Raw genomic sequence first — 17,162 nt, forward strand, 5'->3', positions numbered from 1 at the left:
ATCCCCGCAGCCCTCCCCACCGGCCGCCGGCTCCTCCCGGCCGTCCCGCCCGGGCCAGCCCCGCCGGTCCCGGCGCGGGGTGGGGGGGGGAGATGGCTGCCGGGGCCCGGCGGCCGCCGAGACACCTGCTGCCACCGGGCCCCCCCCCGTGCACACCCGCTCCGCTCCCGCTCCCTCCTTCCCCCGCTCCCGTCCCTGCCTCCAGCCGCCGCTGCAGAGCCGCCGCCGCCGCCGCCAAGGACGAGCCGGGACCGACGGCAGCCGCCGGTCCCCCCCGCCAGCCGCGGCGGGGGCCGATCCTGCCGGGGGGGGCTGCCTCGCCGGAGGGGAGAGCTGCCCGGGGCCGAGCCCCCGGGGGGACGCGCAGCCCCGCCGGAGCCGCGGGGCATGTAGGCACCGAGCAGCGGCGGTCCCGTAAGTACCGGCCGGGCTGGGGGCAACCGGCCCCCGACGGGCTCTGCCGTCGCCGAGAACTTTTAGGGATGGGCTGGAGGGGTGGGCTGGGGGGGCGGGGGGGTCGCTGTGGCCATTCCCCTCTACCCCAGCATCCCCCCATCCCCAAGAGCTCCCACTTCCCGTCCCGGGCAAGGATGGGAACGAGCCGCTATTCGGGCGCTGTGCTGGGGGGGGGTTTGGGGTGGGTGGGAGGCAGAAAAAAGAGGGGAGACCTCCCTGGGTGCCACTAGCCCTGTGTCCCCCCCGCCACCTTGCGTAACCCAGCGGCAGGCAGGACACTTGGCGTTTATTTTTGGTTAATCCATATTCGACCTTTTTAAGCTGCGTTTCAGTGCGTGTGTATGCGGGGGGGCCCCCCATCGCCCCAGCCCGCAGCCCCCGGCCCGCAACTGTTGCTGTCGGAGGCACGGGCGAGGAAGAGGAGGGTGATGAGGATGAGGAGGGTGGTGCTGGGTGGTGGCAGATGAAGGTTGAAAGGAGACGGTGCTTGCCGGAGGCTGCCGGTGCTTCTCCCTGCATGGGGACGGCGATGGTGATGAGTTGGCTTTGGGGAGGTTTTGCTGCTTTGCTTCCTTCTGGGGGGCTCCGTCGGAGGTCTTCTTGCTCCACAAGGGTGTCCCCCATTGGGGACAATGACAAGCCCTGGCACAACCCGGTAGCCTCCCCAGTGCCCCCTGTCCTCCCCACATGGCCCCTGCCAGGTTCAGATTCACTCCGTCCTTTCCATCCATCGGCAGTGGTTCCCCCTCCCCTGGTGCAGGCTGCGCCTTCCCTCTGGTTTTGGGCTTGCAGGCTTTTTTTTTTTTTTGGGGGGGGGGGGAGGATAAGGTTTCTTTTTCGTTACAGATATGTTGCATTTTGGCATTTTATTTCTCCCTTTCCTGAGGTCAAAATATCTGCATGAGCTCTCCCCCTCTTGGAGCAGGGGAGGGAGGGATGGAGGGAGGGCAAAAAGGAGGTTTAAAATTAGGAGCAAACTTTCCCTGTTGCATTAAAATGATATTTCAGGGAGTAGTGGGGGGTAAGGGCTCCACTGGTGCCTTTAGCAGGAGGTTTCTGCGAGTGTTTGGTGTGTCAGGTGAAGCCATGCCCAGGAGGGGGGTTAACCTGTTCAAACCCACCTGAAAGCATCAAAACCCAAGTGGGGAAGCTACTGGGCAGCTCTGTGGGTGTCCCCTGGTCCCTGGGGAGGCTGCCGGGAGGTGGCATTGCCCTGCCTGTGCTCCCGGCTGGGGCCACCTTCCTCCTGCTCCAGCCTGGCCACCAGCCCTTTGCCCAGCTGGAAAACGTCCCTTTTGGGAAGGCCTTTTCCCAAAGGAGCAAATCTGCAGTGCTTGCGACAAGAGGTTGAAAAATGTGATTTTTATTTATTATTTTTTTTAGAGTCCATGGGGGCTTTGCTGTGTTGTGTGGAGCCCAAGAGCAGCCCCGGCTCTGGCAGGGATGGGCTCAGTTTCTCCTCTGCCTCTACCACTTCCCTGCAATTTGCCTTCCTCACCTTCATCCTCCCCCAAACCCCACATTTTCCTACACCCCTCTAGCTTGCTCCTGGAAAAGACGAGCTGGAAGTGCATGGAATCGGCTGGGCTGGAGGAGCTGGCTGCTCTTTGCATCCTGAATCTGGCCATTTTGGAGCAGCCCTGGCTCCAGCCCGTGCACGGAGCCCCTGCCAGCCACGGGCTTGCTGGCCCTAAACCCCTCCATCCTCCTCCACAGCCACCAAGGGCTGCGGCGAGCGGCTTGGCTCTGGCCAACCGCACCAGATTCCTGGGGAAGGATGGAAATCCAACCTCCTGGTTATCTCATCCATGGCTGAGCGATGCGATGTGCCCATGCCACCTTCCCCTCTGCCATTGCCATCATGCTCTGGCTGCAAGGGGCAGGGTTGTTTTCCACCTGCGGCTCAGTCTGGCGGGAAACCAGTTTGCTCAAACCCACTCCCAGTTACAGCCAGGAGCGGAGCAACCCCTTGGGAAGCAGTGTTCGGCATCACGGGAGGGGTTTGCCGGCCTGTGCTTGGGTTACTTGGTGCTAGAAAAGGCTCTCGAGCATGGGGAAGAGCTGGGCTGAGGAAGAGGAGGATAAGGGTCTGGGATGGGTGAGGTGCCAGGGCTGGAACAAGCAAACCCGATCAGTCACCACGAGGGCCCAGGGTATATTTAAACGTCCTTGAGGAGGGCTCAGACAGGCAGAGCCGCTAGGAGAGCAGCTCTGTTTGTTTTGGGTGGTGTGTTGCTCCCCTTCCTCTCTGCTCGGATAGCTGATGCCGGATTCCCGATGAATTATTTATCATGGGACTAAAAATACTTGGGAATTCACAACGAGGAGCGGGCAGCGCAGGCTGCCCCGCCGTTATGCTGGCCGTGCCGGAGCGTGGGACGCTGCCAGCATGGCATGACTCACCTGCCACCCTCTCCGGCCAAGGGGCCCTGGCTGCAGCCATCGGTGTGGTGTCGTGGCTCCTGCGGCTTGGCCGGCTGCAGTGTGGGACAGGGGGGGATGCAGCGGGGCAGGGTGAACCCCCCCTGGGTGATGGTGGGTGCTAGGTGTGGATGATCCCCCTCCTGAAACCCCTCTGGCCAGGAGAGATGCTCCCTGGTGAGCGTTGGTGCCCATCCGGGTGCCCAAGCCCTCCCAGTACCCATGGGGTGCAGGAGGGGGATGTGGGGCTCATGTCCCCCGTCTCTCTGGAGCAGGCAGCCCTGGTGCTCAAATCCACACCAAGCAGCTCTTGCAGAGTCTCCAGCCGGGCAGTGGTTGGGTTTATTTCCTGCGTTTTCAGTCCAAAACGCTGGCGATGCTTTTGCAGTGTGCCGAGGGGTTGTCCGTCACTGTGGCACAGAGTGGTGTTGGGGTGCAGGTCCCCAGGGCAGCGCAGACCCCGAAACCATCTGGGACTCATCAAGGGACTCCTCCGGCCATGCCGAGGAACGCGTTAAGCAACAGCAGCTTTTAATTGCAAGTGACGTTTCTGAGCACCAGCTGGCATCTTGCTGCATGGAGCGACACTGGCGTGTGGCTGGTGCCACCGTGGAGGGCTGCTTGTCCCCCTCCCTGCTGCCCAGTGTGGCACCGGAGCAATGGCCCTGGGTGCAACAGGGCACAGGGGGGCTCAGATCCCCCCGGCCACAGGTCTCCCGTGGGTTGGTTTTGCCGGCAGGCTCCAAGGAAGGGGTGAGCTCCAGCACGGGGGTGCATCACCGTGAGCAGGGACGTGTGTTCCCCCCCAACCCCCGGGGGCTCTCACCCTGCCTACTGCGGGCTGAGCAATCATAGTCAGTGGGGACCTGGGGACCTGGCAGGGGGGGATGTGCCCAAACCCCCCTCCCCCCGACCTTGGCTTTGGGGTACAGCTGGCAGAGACGCAGTGCGACGCATGTCCCAGCCGGGTGGGCAGTGCCAGGCAGGACACACACCAGAGGCATGAAGGGGGGAAAGCTGAAGGGCAGTGTTTTGGGGGAGGGGGAAACTTGGAGATAAAGGGCCAGGCAGGTGCTTTTGTTGGGATCTGGGGGGAGAGAGCAAGGGCCCTGGGGAAGAGTGATGGGCAGAGGACAGGCAGGGGGACAGGCAGGGGACCAGCTGCCCCGATGACTGTGTGGTTTGCAAAATCCCAACATGGGGGTTGCAGAGCTGAACCCTCCCTCAAGGGCAAAGCCTTTAAATATGGAAGCTGGCTGGCAGCTCTGGAGAGAGGCACCAGGGAGCTGCCAGCTCCTCCTGTCACCTCTCGCTCCTGTCCCCATCCCTGGTCGAAGGGGCAATAAGGAGCATCCTAGCAGTGATGGCTTTTGGAGAGGGGACGGGGTGGGAAGGCAATGGGACTGGGAGGGGAATGGTGGTGGTGGGATGGGGATGGTGTGGTGGTGGGAAGGGGTAACCAGCTGGGAAGGTTTAGTGCTTGGTGGGACTGGGGACAAGGAACGTGGCACTTGGGTGCATGGTGGGTGGTGGGCACAACCCTGTGGTTGTCCCTTGACCATGTGCAGCCTCCAAAGGATGAAGGTTCCCCTTTCTCCCTGGGGTCAACCCACCCTGGTGCTGCTGCGGGGCAGGCTGGGGTGAGTGGGGCTGGGGGTCCTGGTGGGTGGCCAGATGCGAGGGGCTGTGTCCTGTCCCAGCAGGGACGTGGCGGTGGACATGGGCAGAGCGCCGGCGCACGCTCTGCTACTGTCGATGGTGCTGGGCTGCTCAGCTGCCTTCACAGACCTGCTGCTGCCCAGCCCCGAGGAGCCGGTGGTCAACGTGGCCGTGGTGTTTGGGGGCACGTCCTACCCCCTGCACATCCGCTCCCGCCTGAGTCCCCAGAGCTTCCTGGACATGCCCCTGGAGATCCACCCCATCACCGTCATCGTCAACAACACCAACCCCAGCACCCTCCTCACCCAGATCTGCAACATCCTTGCCAGCCACAAGATCCACGGCATCGTCTTTGAGGACAACGTCGGCACAGAGGCCGTGGCCCAGATCCTGGACTTCATCTCCTCCCAGACCCAGGTCCCCGTCATCAGCATCAGCGGGGGGTCTGCTGTGGTCCTGACCCCGAAGGTGAGGCATTCGCTACGGGTTATTTCCGGGGGAGGGGAGAGAAATGAGGGATTATTAGAGAGGGGTGGATATGGGATGTGAAATGCTGGAGGGCAGAGGAGCTGCCAGGCTGCAGTGCAGGGCTTGTGGGCAGGAATAGGCAGTGGCTCTGGCAGCGTGGCTGGCTGGGGCGGTGGGACATGGAGGGGACTTCAGGGAGGGGACTACAGTGCCCTGTGGAGGGACCCTCCCTGGTGTCCTGCTTGCTGTCCCCTCCAGGCTGTGCCGACCGTGGGGTGCCGGAGTGGCGCTGGGGCTGCAGGGGCAGTGGCAGGGTTGGCACGTCCCCATCCTCCTCCCTCCATGCGATGCCAGGGCCAAATCCAGCCCTGAAATGGCTGGGCAGGCAGCGTGGAGAAGCCTCGCTTGGCTGTGGCAGCAATCTCAGGTGCACCACGGGCTGAAAAAGGATTTTTAGCTTCTCTCCTCTTCGCTGGCATCAGACACTGTCACTGTCAACTAGTCACTGTCACCTGCCTGCCGGGAAGTGCTGGCGGCAGGGAGAGCTGCAGCCAGGCTGGAGGGTGCTGGGCAGCTTGTGATGGGCTGTGGTGAGGCTCCGGTCCCTCCCAAGGGGGAGATCTGGGTTCTGTCCCCTGGCTGCTCATCCCAGCCTGGGCACTGGAGGGGTCCCAGTGCTGGCCCCTTCCCATGGCAGCAGCCCCCGGGGCTGGAGACCCTGCCGCCCCTCTGCTTTCATGTTCCACTTGCCCAGAGGTTTGGGGCTCTGAACCCCCTGGGTGGCACCTCGGCAGCACTGGCTGCACCGACAGGTGCTCCTGGACCACCCCAGGTGCTGCTCACTGTGGGTGGGTGGCAGGGGCTGCAGTGGGTGCAGGGGGCTCGGGTGGGTGCAGTAGGCTCGGGGGGTGCAGGGGGCTCAGGTGGGTGCAGGGGCTCACCCCACGCACTGGGAAACAGCCATGGCTTTGCTGTGGTCGGCATGATTTTCCTGCAGCTTTCTCCAGGGGTATTTCAGGGGTGGTGGAGGGGCCTGTCTGAGGCTCGACCTCTTCCTCCTCCTCTCATGCGTCCAAGGATCCCAGCAGATCCCACTCCCCAGAAGGAGTCCCTGGGGCTCACCCCTCCAGCTGGACCACCAGCCTCATTGGAAAAACTCTTCCTCTGGAGGAGGAGGGGATCTGGGTTGCAAAACCCCACTGCCTGCACGAGACCTTCTGCAAATGCTGTTCGCTGAATCATTTAAGACAGAATCAGATCAATTAAGGTTTGCTAATGAGAGGCCATATGGCTGGGGAGACGGGGTGAGAGGGAAGGAGCCACACAGGCTCCAGCAGCAGGTAGTGAGTTGGAGCTGGGATGGGATTTACACTCCTGGCAGAGCCCTTGTCCCCCTCCTTCTCCTGGTTTAAGGAGAAATTGTTGGTCTCCTTTGGAGGATGGACAAATTTTTGGTCAACAAGCTGAGAAATGGAGGAGAGGCTGTAGGGCTTGACCCTTTGCATGGGATGATGTTCCTTGGAGACTGCCACAGGATCTGTCCCATTTTGGGTGTCTCCAGCCCATGGACCATGCCAGATCATGGCTCCTTGAACCCTTCATGATGGCAAATTCAAGGTGGCTTGCACGGGCACAAGACACCTGGACCATGGTGCCAGAGCAGCCCCTGACTCCTTCTCCTCCCACAGGAGCCCGGCTCGGCTTTCCTGCAGTTGGGTGTTTCCATCGAGCAGCAAATCCAGGTGATCTTCAAGGTGCTGGAGGAATACGACTGGGGCTCTTTTGCTGTCATTACCAGCCTCTACCCGGGCTACAACATATTCCTGGACGTCATCCGCTCCTTCACGGACGCCAGCTACTTTGGCTGGGAGCTGCAGGAGGTGCTCACCTTCGAGATGAGCCAGGAGCGGAGCAGCTCTAGGACGCAGCGGCTCCTGCGGCAGATCGATGCCCAGGTCCTCATTGTCTACTGCTCACGAGAGGAGGCTGAGTACCTCTTTACCATGGCAGAGCAAGCTGGCCTGGTGGGGCCGGGCTACATCTGGATCGTGCCCAGCCTGTCAGTGGGCAACATGGAGGTACCACCCGCCTCCTTCCCTGTCGGCCTCATCAGTGTGGTGACAGAGAGCTGGAAGCTGAGCCTGCGGCAGAAGGTGCGGGATGGGGTGGCCATCATTGCCATGGGAGCAGCCAGCTTCTTCCGGGCCCATGGCTACCTCCCGGAGGTGGGACGGGACTGCCAGGCCCCTGGTGGAGCCACCACCTCCAACAGCAGCTTCTACCGGTAAGGCTCGGGGGGGCACTGGGATGGGCATGAAACAGAATGGGGAAGCAAAGAGGGAAGGGGCAGAGGAGGTGGAGGATGGAGCTGGCAGGCTGGGGCGATGATGCTCGCTGAGCTGCAGCTGGTGGTCCATGCCTCTTGGCTGGGCTTATCCTGGAGCATCTCTCCAGAGCAGCCCTTGCAGTTTCCCGTGCTTCTCTGCGACCTGGCACCCATGGGGGTCTCAGGGGGGGTTTCATGGCACTGCTTCACAGTGCAGATGTGCGCTTGGGGCTGCTGTGGCAGTCCGTGCAGTGCCTCCTTGCTGGCAGGGCTTTCTCCAGCTCCCTGCTGCCTCTTGCACAGTGGCTAAACCTGGTCCCCAGCTCTCAGCTCCACATGTCTCCATGGGGGCCCGTGGCAGCCCGGTGGAGCCGGAGGAGGAGGAGGAGGAAGGCTGTACGGGGCTAAGCTGCACAGCCAGAGTCTTATGGGTGCTGTGTCCCACCAGGCACCTCCTCAATGTGACATGGGAGCACAGGGACTTCTCCTTCAATGAAGGCGGCTACCTGGTCAGGCCCACCATGGTGGTGATCTCGCTTAACCAGCATCGGCTCTGGGAGATGGTAGGACCCTGGACCCCCCAGGATGGGCACACTGGGAGTGGGGGTGGGCAGGGTGAGCCTGGGGCCATGCATAGGCTGGAGTCCCACCCTGGGGCAGGTTGTCCATTGCAAAACCTGTGACTGGCACCAAAAGTACCCATGGTGGCAAGGTGGGGCTTTGTGGCAATGCTGGGCACCAAAGCTCTGCCAAGAACTGGGGTTTTTTCCCTGCAATTTGGCTGAAAATTTCCAAAAGAGGCAAAAATGCAACTGCTCACCTCTGGAGAACAGCAGTGGAACACCTAGACCTGAAACAAACTGCATGGAGGGTTTTTTTTTTCTAGTTTGAAAGTATTTTGGGTGAAATCTGGCCAGGTTTGTGCTCACCCAAGCCCAGCGCTTGGGGCACAGGAGGAAACACCTCGCCCTGTGGTCAGTGGGTGCATGGGGAAGGGATGCTGAGGTGGGTCTCACCATGGCTGAGCTCCAGCCTGACAATGCTCCAGGAGAAACGAGTCCCAAAGGCATGGGGAGGATGGACACGGGACCCCATGTGACCCCCAGAGCCCCTCGCCGAGGTGACGGTGCGCTCTCCCTTGGGGGCAGGTGGGCAAGTGGGAGAAAGGCATCATCCACATGAAGTACCCGGTATGGCCCCGCTACGGCTCCTTCCTGCAGCCCGTGGCCGATAACCGCCACCTGACGGTGGCCACACTGGAGGAGAGACCCTTCGTCATCGTGGAGAACACGGACCCCAGCACCGGGGTCTGCGTGCGCAATACTGTGCCCTGCCGCAAGCAGACCAACTCCTCCCAGAGGTGAGCAGTGAGGATGGAGCTGGGCAATTCTGGCCACTGCTTCCCAGGCACGTGGTGTCCAGCAGGCATCAGGGTGCTCCGAGCATCTTTGATTGGTCCAACCCTTTTTTCCCCGGCATGGTTTCAGTGGTGATGGCCTTGTGGATCCCTACACCAAGCTGTGTTGCAAGGGCTTCTGCATTGACATCCTGAAGAAGCTGGCCAAGGCAGTGAAGTTCTCCTATGACCTCTACCTGGTGACCAACGGCAAACATGGCAAGATTGTCCGTGGGGTGTGGAACGGCATGATCGGTGAGGTGGGCATGGCTCAGACCCCAACTTTGGCCCTCCCTGGGGGGCACCACTCCAGAGAACCTCGGGCTTTCCTGCTGGAGATGGTGTCTGTGGTGGGACTCTGAGCAAGGGACAGTTTGGCACGAGCTGTGCCAGGAGAATGAGGAAATGAGCCAAACATTTACAACTCCCACAGCTGGTTGTGTTAGTACCTCTGGTCATTTGAGAAGCTACTGTTTTAGGAAAAAAAAAAAGACAAAAGTTAAGATTGGTAATGTTGGAGATGAAATGCCTGGGGAAGGTGGTCTGGGTACCTCTGCCTGTCCATCTGCCCATCCTGAGACCATCTGCCCCCTCTCCAGGTGTACTACAAGCGTGCAGACATGGCCATTGGCTCCCTCACCATCAACGAGGAGCGCTCTGAGATCGTGGACTTCTCCGTGCCCTTCGTGGAGACGGGCATCAGCGTCATGGTGGCCAGGAGCAACGGCACCGTCTCCCCCTCTGCCTTCCTGGGTGAGCCGTGCGCCCCTCCCTCTGTCTGGCTGTGGGTTCATCCCATGCTTCCAGAAAATGCAAATTAGAAATATTATTCAGTTTTAAATAACTTGTAAGGAGAAAAAAAACCCCACCAAGTCATAAGGGAAGGAGATTGTGCTGCTGGCTTTGGGGCTTCCTCCGCCCCTCACCTGAATAATCCTTTTATTATGGAGATGGAGGCTGGGATTGGAGATGGAAGCTGGGATTGGAGGTTTCCTCCTCTTCGTTACTTCTGTGGAGGAGGGAGGACGGGGATGGGGGGGAAGACAAGGTGGGTATTTGCCAGCTCTGAGCTCTGCTCTGGGGACCCCTTCTCTGCCACCGTCACCAGAGCCTGTGGCTAAGCTGGGGCAGGAAACTGCTGCTGCTAAAAGTTTTATTTAATGAGTTTTAAAAAAGCAAAGCTGCAGCCTAGGAAGGGGAGGAGACTGGCCAAGGTCATCATGAAATTCAGCCTGAGAGCTCGGCAGGGCTCCCGGCCCTCGGCAAGGGCACGGCAGCGGCATCCCGGCTCAGCTGGAGCAGGGCTCCCACACCGGGAGGGTGCGCAGGGGTGTGGGTGCCAGGGATGCCATGGGGTATGGGACACTGCCAGCCTGGGCACATCTTCCCCCTCCTGTCCCCTGCACACCGCAGGGCCCACCTCCCCCTGAAGCAGGGGTCACCTTCCCCGGCCCCGGGGACAGACGGAGCATCCCGCCCCGGTCCAGAGGGCCAGGGTCTGCGGTCCCTGCGCCTCCTGCCTCCTGCGCTAATGAGCCGCATCCCCATCAGGGGAGGCCTCTCCTCCCTGACAGCGAAGGACGCGCTGACAAATGGACCTCGGCAGCCGCACGTTGAGGGCTTGGATGCATCTCCACCACTCCTGCCACCCTGTTCTAGCTCATCCCAGGCAGGCGGGGGCTCGCTGCCCACCCCCAGCTCCCAGGGGCTTTCCCAGGGGCTGAGCAGAGCCAGGGGCTGGTCCCATGCCCAGTGCAGGCACAATCCCATGGCCAGAGCCATCTGGGGGACAATCCATGATCCCATGGGAAATGCTCCTGAGGATGACCCTGGACATGGGCAGCATCTCATTAGCATCTCGCCACTGATGAAAGGCTGATCTTGCTTAGGCAGAGAAGCATGGCTGCATCCCCCCACCTCACAGCATCCCCGTTCCCTCCTGATTCCCTGTGGATCATCTGCTCGGCTGCAGTGCTGCCAGCCCTGGTCTCCCCTCCCAGGAGGGACAGCCCCATCCATCAGGGAGGGCTGCTGGGGGTCCCCAGGGCGCTGTAGAGTGTCCGGGGGGGCTGATGGAGACCCACTTGCTTTGCAGAGCCTTACAGTCCAGCCGTGTGGGTCATGATGTTCGTGATGTGCCTCACTGTGGTGGCTGTCACTGTCTTCGTGTTTGAGTATTTCAGCCCCGTCGGCTACAACCAGAACCTCACCAGCGCCAAGAGTGAGTTGGAGGAGGTGGGAGGGGGGGACACACACATCTCCAGCGGGGCTGACGGCTGTCCCCTCTGTCCCCTGTCCCCGCAGGGCCTGGAGGTCCCTCCTTCACCATCGGCAAGTCGGTGTGGCTGCTGTGGGCTCTGGTCTTCAACAACTCGGTGCCCATCGAGAATCCCAAGGGCACCACCAGCAAGATCATGGTGCTCATCTGGGCCTTCTTCGCCGTCATCTTCCTCGCCAGCTACACTGCCAACCTGGCCGCCTTCATGATCCAGGAGCAGTACATCGACACCGTGTCAGGGCTGAGTGACAGGAAGGTGGGGCTGACGGTCGGGCTGGGATCCCTAAAAAATAATTTTTTTGGGGTGGTGAAAACTTGGCAGGGCTGCATGTCACTGCCAGCTGGCTGGGCATGGGTGGGCAGGTGGAGGGCTGCTGGTGGGGAGGGGGGACGTGCCGGAGACATGCTGGGGACGTGGCAGGGGACACGGCAGGGGACACAGCAGGGACACGGATGCCGTGTGATGCCGCTCCCTGGGGCTCCCCTTTGCAGTTCCAGAAGCCGCAGGAGCAGTACCCCCCGTTCCGCTTCGGCACCGTCCCCAATGGCAGCACCGAGAGGAACATCCGCAGCAACTACCCTGACATGCACACCCACATGGTGAAGTACAACCAGCGCTCCGTGGAGGATGCCCTCACCAGCCTCAAAATGGGGTACGGCTCCCCCACATGCGGTATGGCTCCCAGAGCTGGGGTACACCTCCTCCAAATGGGATACAGGACCCCAAATGAACTACAGCTCCCTGGGATGGGGTACAGTGCCTCCCAGATGGGGTAGGGCTTCCTCAACTGGGGTACAGCCCCCCGCCAGTGGGGTGTGGACTCCCCAGGCTGGGTACACAACTCTCCCAGATGGGATATGGCTCTGTGTGGTTTCCCTGCATGAGATACGGGCCCCCCCAGACAGGGTACGACACCCTGCAGCTGGGGTATAAGCTCATACAGATCCCCCCAGAAGGGATGCAGCCCCCCACACCCCAAGTGGGGTATGGCCCCCCCCAAAGGTATGCAGCCCGCCCCCCCCCCCCCCAGCTTGGGTACTTCCCCCCCCCCCACAGAGGAGTTAAAGCTCTCCAACATGGGGCAGAGACCCCCCAAGAAGGACACAACCCCCTCCAAATGGACTACAGCTATTCAAAACGGGTAGAGCTCCCCCAAACGAGGTACAGCCCCCCAAAAAGGGCATCCGTCCCCGTCCCCATCCTCACTCTCCCTCCCATCGGTGGGGCAGGAAGCTGGACGCCTTCATCTACGACGCGGCGGTGCTCAACTACATGGCGGGCAAGGACGAGGGCTGCAAGCTGGTGACCATCGGCAGCGGGAAGGTGTTTGCCACCACAGGCTACGGCATCGCCCTGCAGAAGGACTCGCGTTGGAAGCGAGCTATCGACCTGGCTCTGCTCCAGTTCCTGGGAGATGGTGGGTGCCTGGGCGAGCTTCTCACTAGCCCTGTCCTCATCTCCCCATCCTCACCCCACCCCTGCCCTCCACATTAACCCAGGGGGCATGGCTTTGGCCCCCAGACCCTGTGAAGCCTCCATGGTTCCTTGCAGGATGCCACTGAGGGGCTTCTCCACCAGTTCCTTTCAGGGAACATTAATTCCAGCAGCATCTCTCCAGCTGACCGCTGCTGGGGTGGGGGGAGGGGGGGGAGTGTGTGTGTGTGTGATTCCCCTGGGGTCCCCCATATTCCTTCAGCAAAATCCTGGAGATGGCCACGCACAAAATCTGAGGGTCAGGAGGAGAAGCCAGGGAAGGGGACAGTGAGCACAGCTGGCTGGCACATGGGTGGGGGACAGAGGCAGGAGAAGGCCCTGGAGAAGCCAAGTGGCTGGTGGGATGCTCAGGCCAAGGGCAGCAGCTCTGGGGGCTTGGAGAGGATTTCTGTCCCTCCATGAAGGGGTGGGGATGGGCAGGGGCTGTGCTTGGGGAGATGATGCCAGGGCAGGGAGGGGCACATTCACCCCCCCCATCGCTGTGTGTGTCCGGCCCCAGGCGAGACCCAGAAGCTGGAGACAGTTTGGCTGTCGGGGATCTGCCAGAATGAGAAGAACGAAGTGATGAGCAGCAAGCTGGACATCGACAACATGGCTGGGGTTTTCTACATGCTGCTGGTGGCCATGGGGCTGAGCCTGCTGGTCTTTGCCTGGGAGCACCTTGTCTACTGGAAGCTGCGTCACTCTGTCCCCAAGTCCCACAAGCTTGACTTTCTCCTGGCCATCAGCAGGGTGAGTGATGCTGATGGGGGCTCTTGAGGGGCCTGAGTGTCCTCCCACAGTGTCATGGGGTTGGGCACGGCTTGGTGGACATCGTCCCTTTGACCCACATGGGAGGGGCTGAAGATGGTGCTGATGGTTGGGGAGAAAAGCCAGGATTTGGGGAAAGGGCTTGGCCCTGGGGATGACCCCGTATTAGCATCCCTGGAGAAGGGGGTGATGGAGGATGGTGTCACCCACCCTGGCAGCACTGTGGATGCTGGGGAGGGGACATCAGTGCTGTCAAGACATTTCAGCCTCAGCAGCATCATCTCGGCTTATCAGGGTGGGTTCATGTTTGCAGGACCCCAGTGACCCTGCTGATGGTGGGGGTCCCCCTGCTTCTCTCCACAGGGCATCTACAGCTGCTTCAATGGAGTGCAGACCCTGGCGAGCCCCCGGCGGGCGCCCACACCTGACGTCACCACCAGCTCAGCCCAGGCCAATGTGCTGAAGATGCTGCAGGCGGCCAAGGAGATGGTGTCAACGGCCAGCGTGGGCGGCTCGCTGGAGCAGGCCACCCGCACCATCGAGGACTGGAGCAGCCACAGTGAGCGCCTCCAGACCACCTTCTCCCTGAGGACACCCCAGCTCGTGGTGCAGAACAGCACCGGTGCCCACCGGGCCCCCTCCTCTGACCTGGCCCCCCCTGAGAGGCTGGGGAGAGCCTGCCCTCCCAAGGGTGCTCCTCTGGGGCTGCCGCTGCCCCAGCCCATCCCCGTGGACTCCCGGCTGCCTGGGGAGGAGAAGTGGAGAGGGGCAAATGAGCACGTCCCCCGCCTCCTGCATCCCCTGAAGTTTCGGGGTGGCTGTGTGGGGGATGAAGCCCTTGTGGGTTTCCCCCACCTCCTGGTGAAGACTTCCCCAGGGGGGGATTTTGGGGAGCAGGTGCTGGTGGGGAACCATGTCGGGGCTCCCCTCCCACCCCCCACATCCCCCAGGGACCTCCCACCACCGGACATCTACAGGGAGCACAAGCGGCCGGCAGGGCGGGGGGACCGACTGCAGAACCCCCCCCTACTCCAGGGGGACGGGGGACACGGGGGCTCGGGGACACTGCCCCGGCTGCTGTCGGCAGCGGAGAAGAGGCGGGAGGTGGGCAGCCCCTTCCTGCCTCCATCCTGCCCTCGCGGCGCCTTCCCGAAAGCCACCAGGACTTGCAGAGCCAGGGGAGAGCCGGAGGCTGCGGTGATGGAGCGGGAGAAGCCAAGCCGATGGGCGAGCTCGGCCAGGGCGCCCGGGGAGCGGGGCGAGAAGCGCTGTCCCGGGGGGCTGCGGCACTGCGGTGCTGCCCGTGCGCCCACCCGCGCCAACGTGCCCGACCTCTTCCCTGAAGCTGAGGCCGGCTACGGCTGTGGGCCCCGCTGTCCCCAGGCCGCTGGCCGGCTGGCACCGCGCTCACCTGTGGCCAGGCTGCCATCCTACCGGGAGGCTTGCCGGCAAAACCCCCGTGCCACCGTGCCGGCGTGCACGCCCTACGCCTGCATGAACTCCTATGCCAGCCGGGGCCTCTACCTGGGACACCGCTCGCAGGGGTCCCCGCTGCCCCGGGAGCACCCCAGGGTGCCAGCGGGATGCAGCCGGGGAGCTGGGCGCTGGGACAGCAGCTGCAGAGACTGCGGGAGGCGCGGGGAGCTGGCCTTGCTGCGGGCAGCGGGGACGGAGAGGAGGGACCCGCTGGTGGCCCGTGGGGTGACAAGTCCCTGTACTGGTGGGTCCTGGCGGCGGATCTCCAGCCTGGAGTCGGAGGTGTGATGGGGGGAGACAGGGGGGTGTCCGCACCCCTCTGCCTGCCCCTTGCCCGGGTGGCCCCATGGGCCAGCCAACGGCTCCCGGCCGGGCTCCAGCCTCCCAGGGTCCTGCGTGGCGGGCAGCGGGATGCTCCAAGCGGCTCGGCGGGTCCCGTGCGCTTTTGGGGGAGGGTCAGAGGAGCCTGGCGAGGGCTGGCGTGTGCTGGCTCGGGCTCTCCCCACGGGCAGGGCTAGCATTGGGGATGCCAAACGCATTGCTGCCGTGTTGCCGTCACATTTTATTTTCACTCAAAGGACTCAAAATGCCATGTCCAGGTCATTAAAGAGACATTTTCAACCAGCTGGGGACCCTTCTTCCATCCTCTGGTGGTGAGCCTGGGGCTGCCCTTGGCTTTACCCCCTGTCACGGGGATGCTCGTGGTCCTGTGCACCGCCTCCCTATTTGTGTCTCTACTGCTGAGCCCCGACACAGGCTTATCCCACCGGCAGCAGCCAGGCCAAGGAAAACAGCAACTCATTAAACCGCGCTGAGGGATAATTACTTGGGAGACATCAGCCTGTACCGAGAGCACTGAAGCTGGAGTTAAGGCACCCTGCCCAGGTTTGGAGGTGCTGGGCAGGGATGGGGGTGAGCTCGGGTCAGTAAGTGATGCTCCCAAATCAGCAGCCCAGCAGGGAGCTGCAGCATGGTGTGGCAGCCCTGGGAAGGTGTGCTGTGGGGGAATGAGAAAGAGAAAAAAAAAAAAAAATCCTCCCACCTTCCCAGGGCTGATGGAGCCATAAATCAGGTACGATAGATGAGCTGGGTTTAATTCTTCACTTGATGTACGTCTAACACAGCCCTTTCCCTGCTGGGCCGCGGGGGTGCGGGCAGGGGCAGCCGTGATGCTCAGGCAGCACCAGGCAGGGGAGAAGGGATTTGGGAAGCAGGAGCTGGGGCTGCCGGGCCGGGGGCAGCAGCCACGGCTTTGCCCGCCGGTACCAGACCCATCCCGGGGCTATAATCCTATGGAAAACTGCCCATGGTATCTTCCCAGGGAGATGCCAACCCACAGCCCTTCTCCCTGGCTGGTTTGACATTGCCTACCTGGATGAACAACCTCCCCCAGGAAGCTGCTCTAAAGCTTTGTCATATTTATTTTTCCTATTTAAGAGCAGCTGGGGGGGCTGCTGGCAGCCACCGAGGGCCAGTAACAGCAAGGGGACAATGGCAGGGGTGGCTCCAGAACCCCCAGCCCCATCCCAGGGGTGGTTGCAAACCCCCGGAGAGGTCAGGAAGGGCCTGGCCACGGGTGGCCCAGGGTTGGAAGCCCTGGCAATGTCTTATCTGTCCACCCATCTGTCTGTCAACCCATCCACCCATCTGCCTGGGGTTAAATGCAGCCAGTTTTCCCCTCCCCCGCCCTCAGCCTGCCATCACACACCAGTGCCAGCACTTTAATTCCCTTTACTTATTTATCATTGCAATTGTCTCTTAATTGCTTTGGCAGCCCCTCTGAAGCCTTGTGGTGAGGGAGGGAGGTGCTGGTGTATTAGATAAAGGCCATAAATAAATAAACCCAGTTGAAGGCAAGGGGATCCCTGCCAGGCTGCCCCAGGCGATGGCACCCATTTGCCCTGGGCAGCTATCCCCAGGTGGGTGGCCCAGATGCCCCCAGGGGTGACGGGCTGGTCCCCAGGAGGCTCCAGTGTGTCCTGGGGAACCTTCCCCCCACCGATTTGTGACTTTCTGGCCCAAGGAAGCCAACACACACAGCTACACCTTCAGGACTGGGGGCCAGCCCGAGCCAAGGTTGGGGCTGTGAGAACAAAAGGGAGCAGAGAAGAGAGAAACGAAAAAGAAATATCAAAAATCCTCAACCCACGTTTTAAATTAATTAGTGATGTCCCCGGTGACTCAGCAGAGGCCAAATGGATTTGCTTCATGCTTTATTGAAGGGCTTTGCTGTGGAGGCTGAAGGCAGCAAGGGACAAGGGAAATAGGGGTGCTGGGGGTGCTCCCGGGGAGGTGGCCCTGGGGATGGGTGCATTTGCATGGTGGCATTTGCATAATCATCTTTATATGTTAATTGAGATGGAAGAGCACCAGTTTTATCTCATTCCCGGTGCCAGGCACTAACCTGGGCGCTGGTGGGAGAAAAGCTGAATGGGGC

The 17,162-nt window shown here is 61.7% G+C and overlaps 1 protein-coding gene across 1 annotated transcript; it reads left to right on the top strand.

Moving 5' to 3' along the window:
• On the top strand, positions 1–15,341 carry GRIN2C (glutamate ionotropic receptor NMDA type subunit 2C). Its single transcript, XM_040581752.1, has 13 exons — positions 1–414; positions 4,581–5,004; positions 6,693–7,288; positions 7,779–7,893; positions 8,479–8,690; positions 8,818–8,986; positions 9,326–9,479; positions 10,822–10,947; positions 11,031–11,260; positions 11,497–11,657; positions 12,235–12,422; positions 12,999–13,231; positions 13,613–15,341. Exons 2-13 carry the CDS (start codon positions 4,597–4,599, stop codon positions 15,011–15,013), a joined length of 3,993 nt encoding a protein of 1,330 aa, XP_040437686.1. The 5' UTR covers positions 1–414; positions 4,581–4,596; the 3' UTR covers positions 15,014–15,341.
• The last annotated feature ends 1,821 nt before the right edge of the window (positions 15,342–17,162 follow it).

This window comes from Falco naumanni, chromosome 1 (genome assembly GCF_017639655.2).
Source record: "Falco naumanni isolate bFalNau1 chromosome 1, bFalNau1.pat, whole genome shotgun sequence".
Taxonomy (NCBI): domain Eukaryota; kingdom Metazoa; phylum Chordata; class Aves; order Falconiformes; family Falconidae; genus Falco; species Falco naumanni.

Excerpts from the sequence above, each read along its gene's own strand:
- GRIN2C (XM_040581752.1), top strand. The coding sequence starts at position 4,597 with ATGGGCAGAGCGCCGGCGCACGCTCTGCTACTGTCGATGGTGCTGGGC. Across the intron at positions 8,691-8,817 it reads CAGACCAACTCCTCCCAGAG|TGGTGATGGCCTTGTGGATC; the intron begins GTGAGCAGTGAG and ends GCATGGTTTCAG. Across the intron at positions 10,948-11,030 it reads GAACCTCACCAGCGCCAAGA|GGCCTGGAGGTCCCTCCTTC; the intron begins GTGAGTTGGAGG and ends CTGTCCCCGCAG.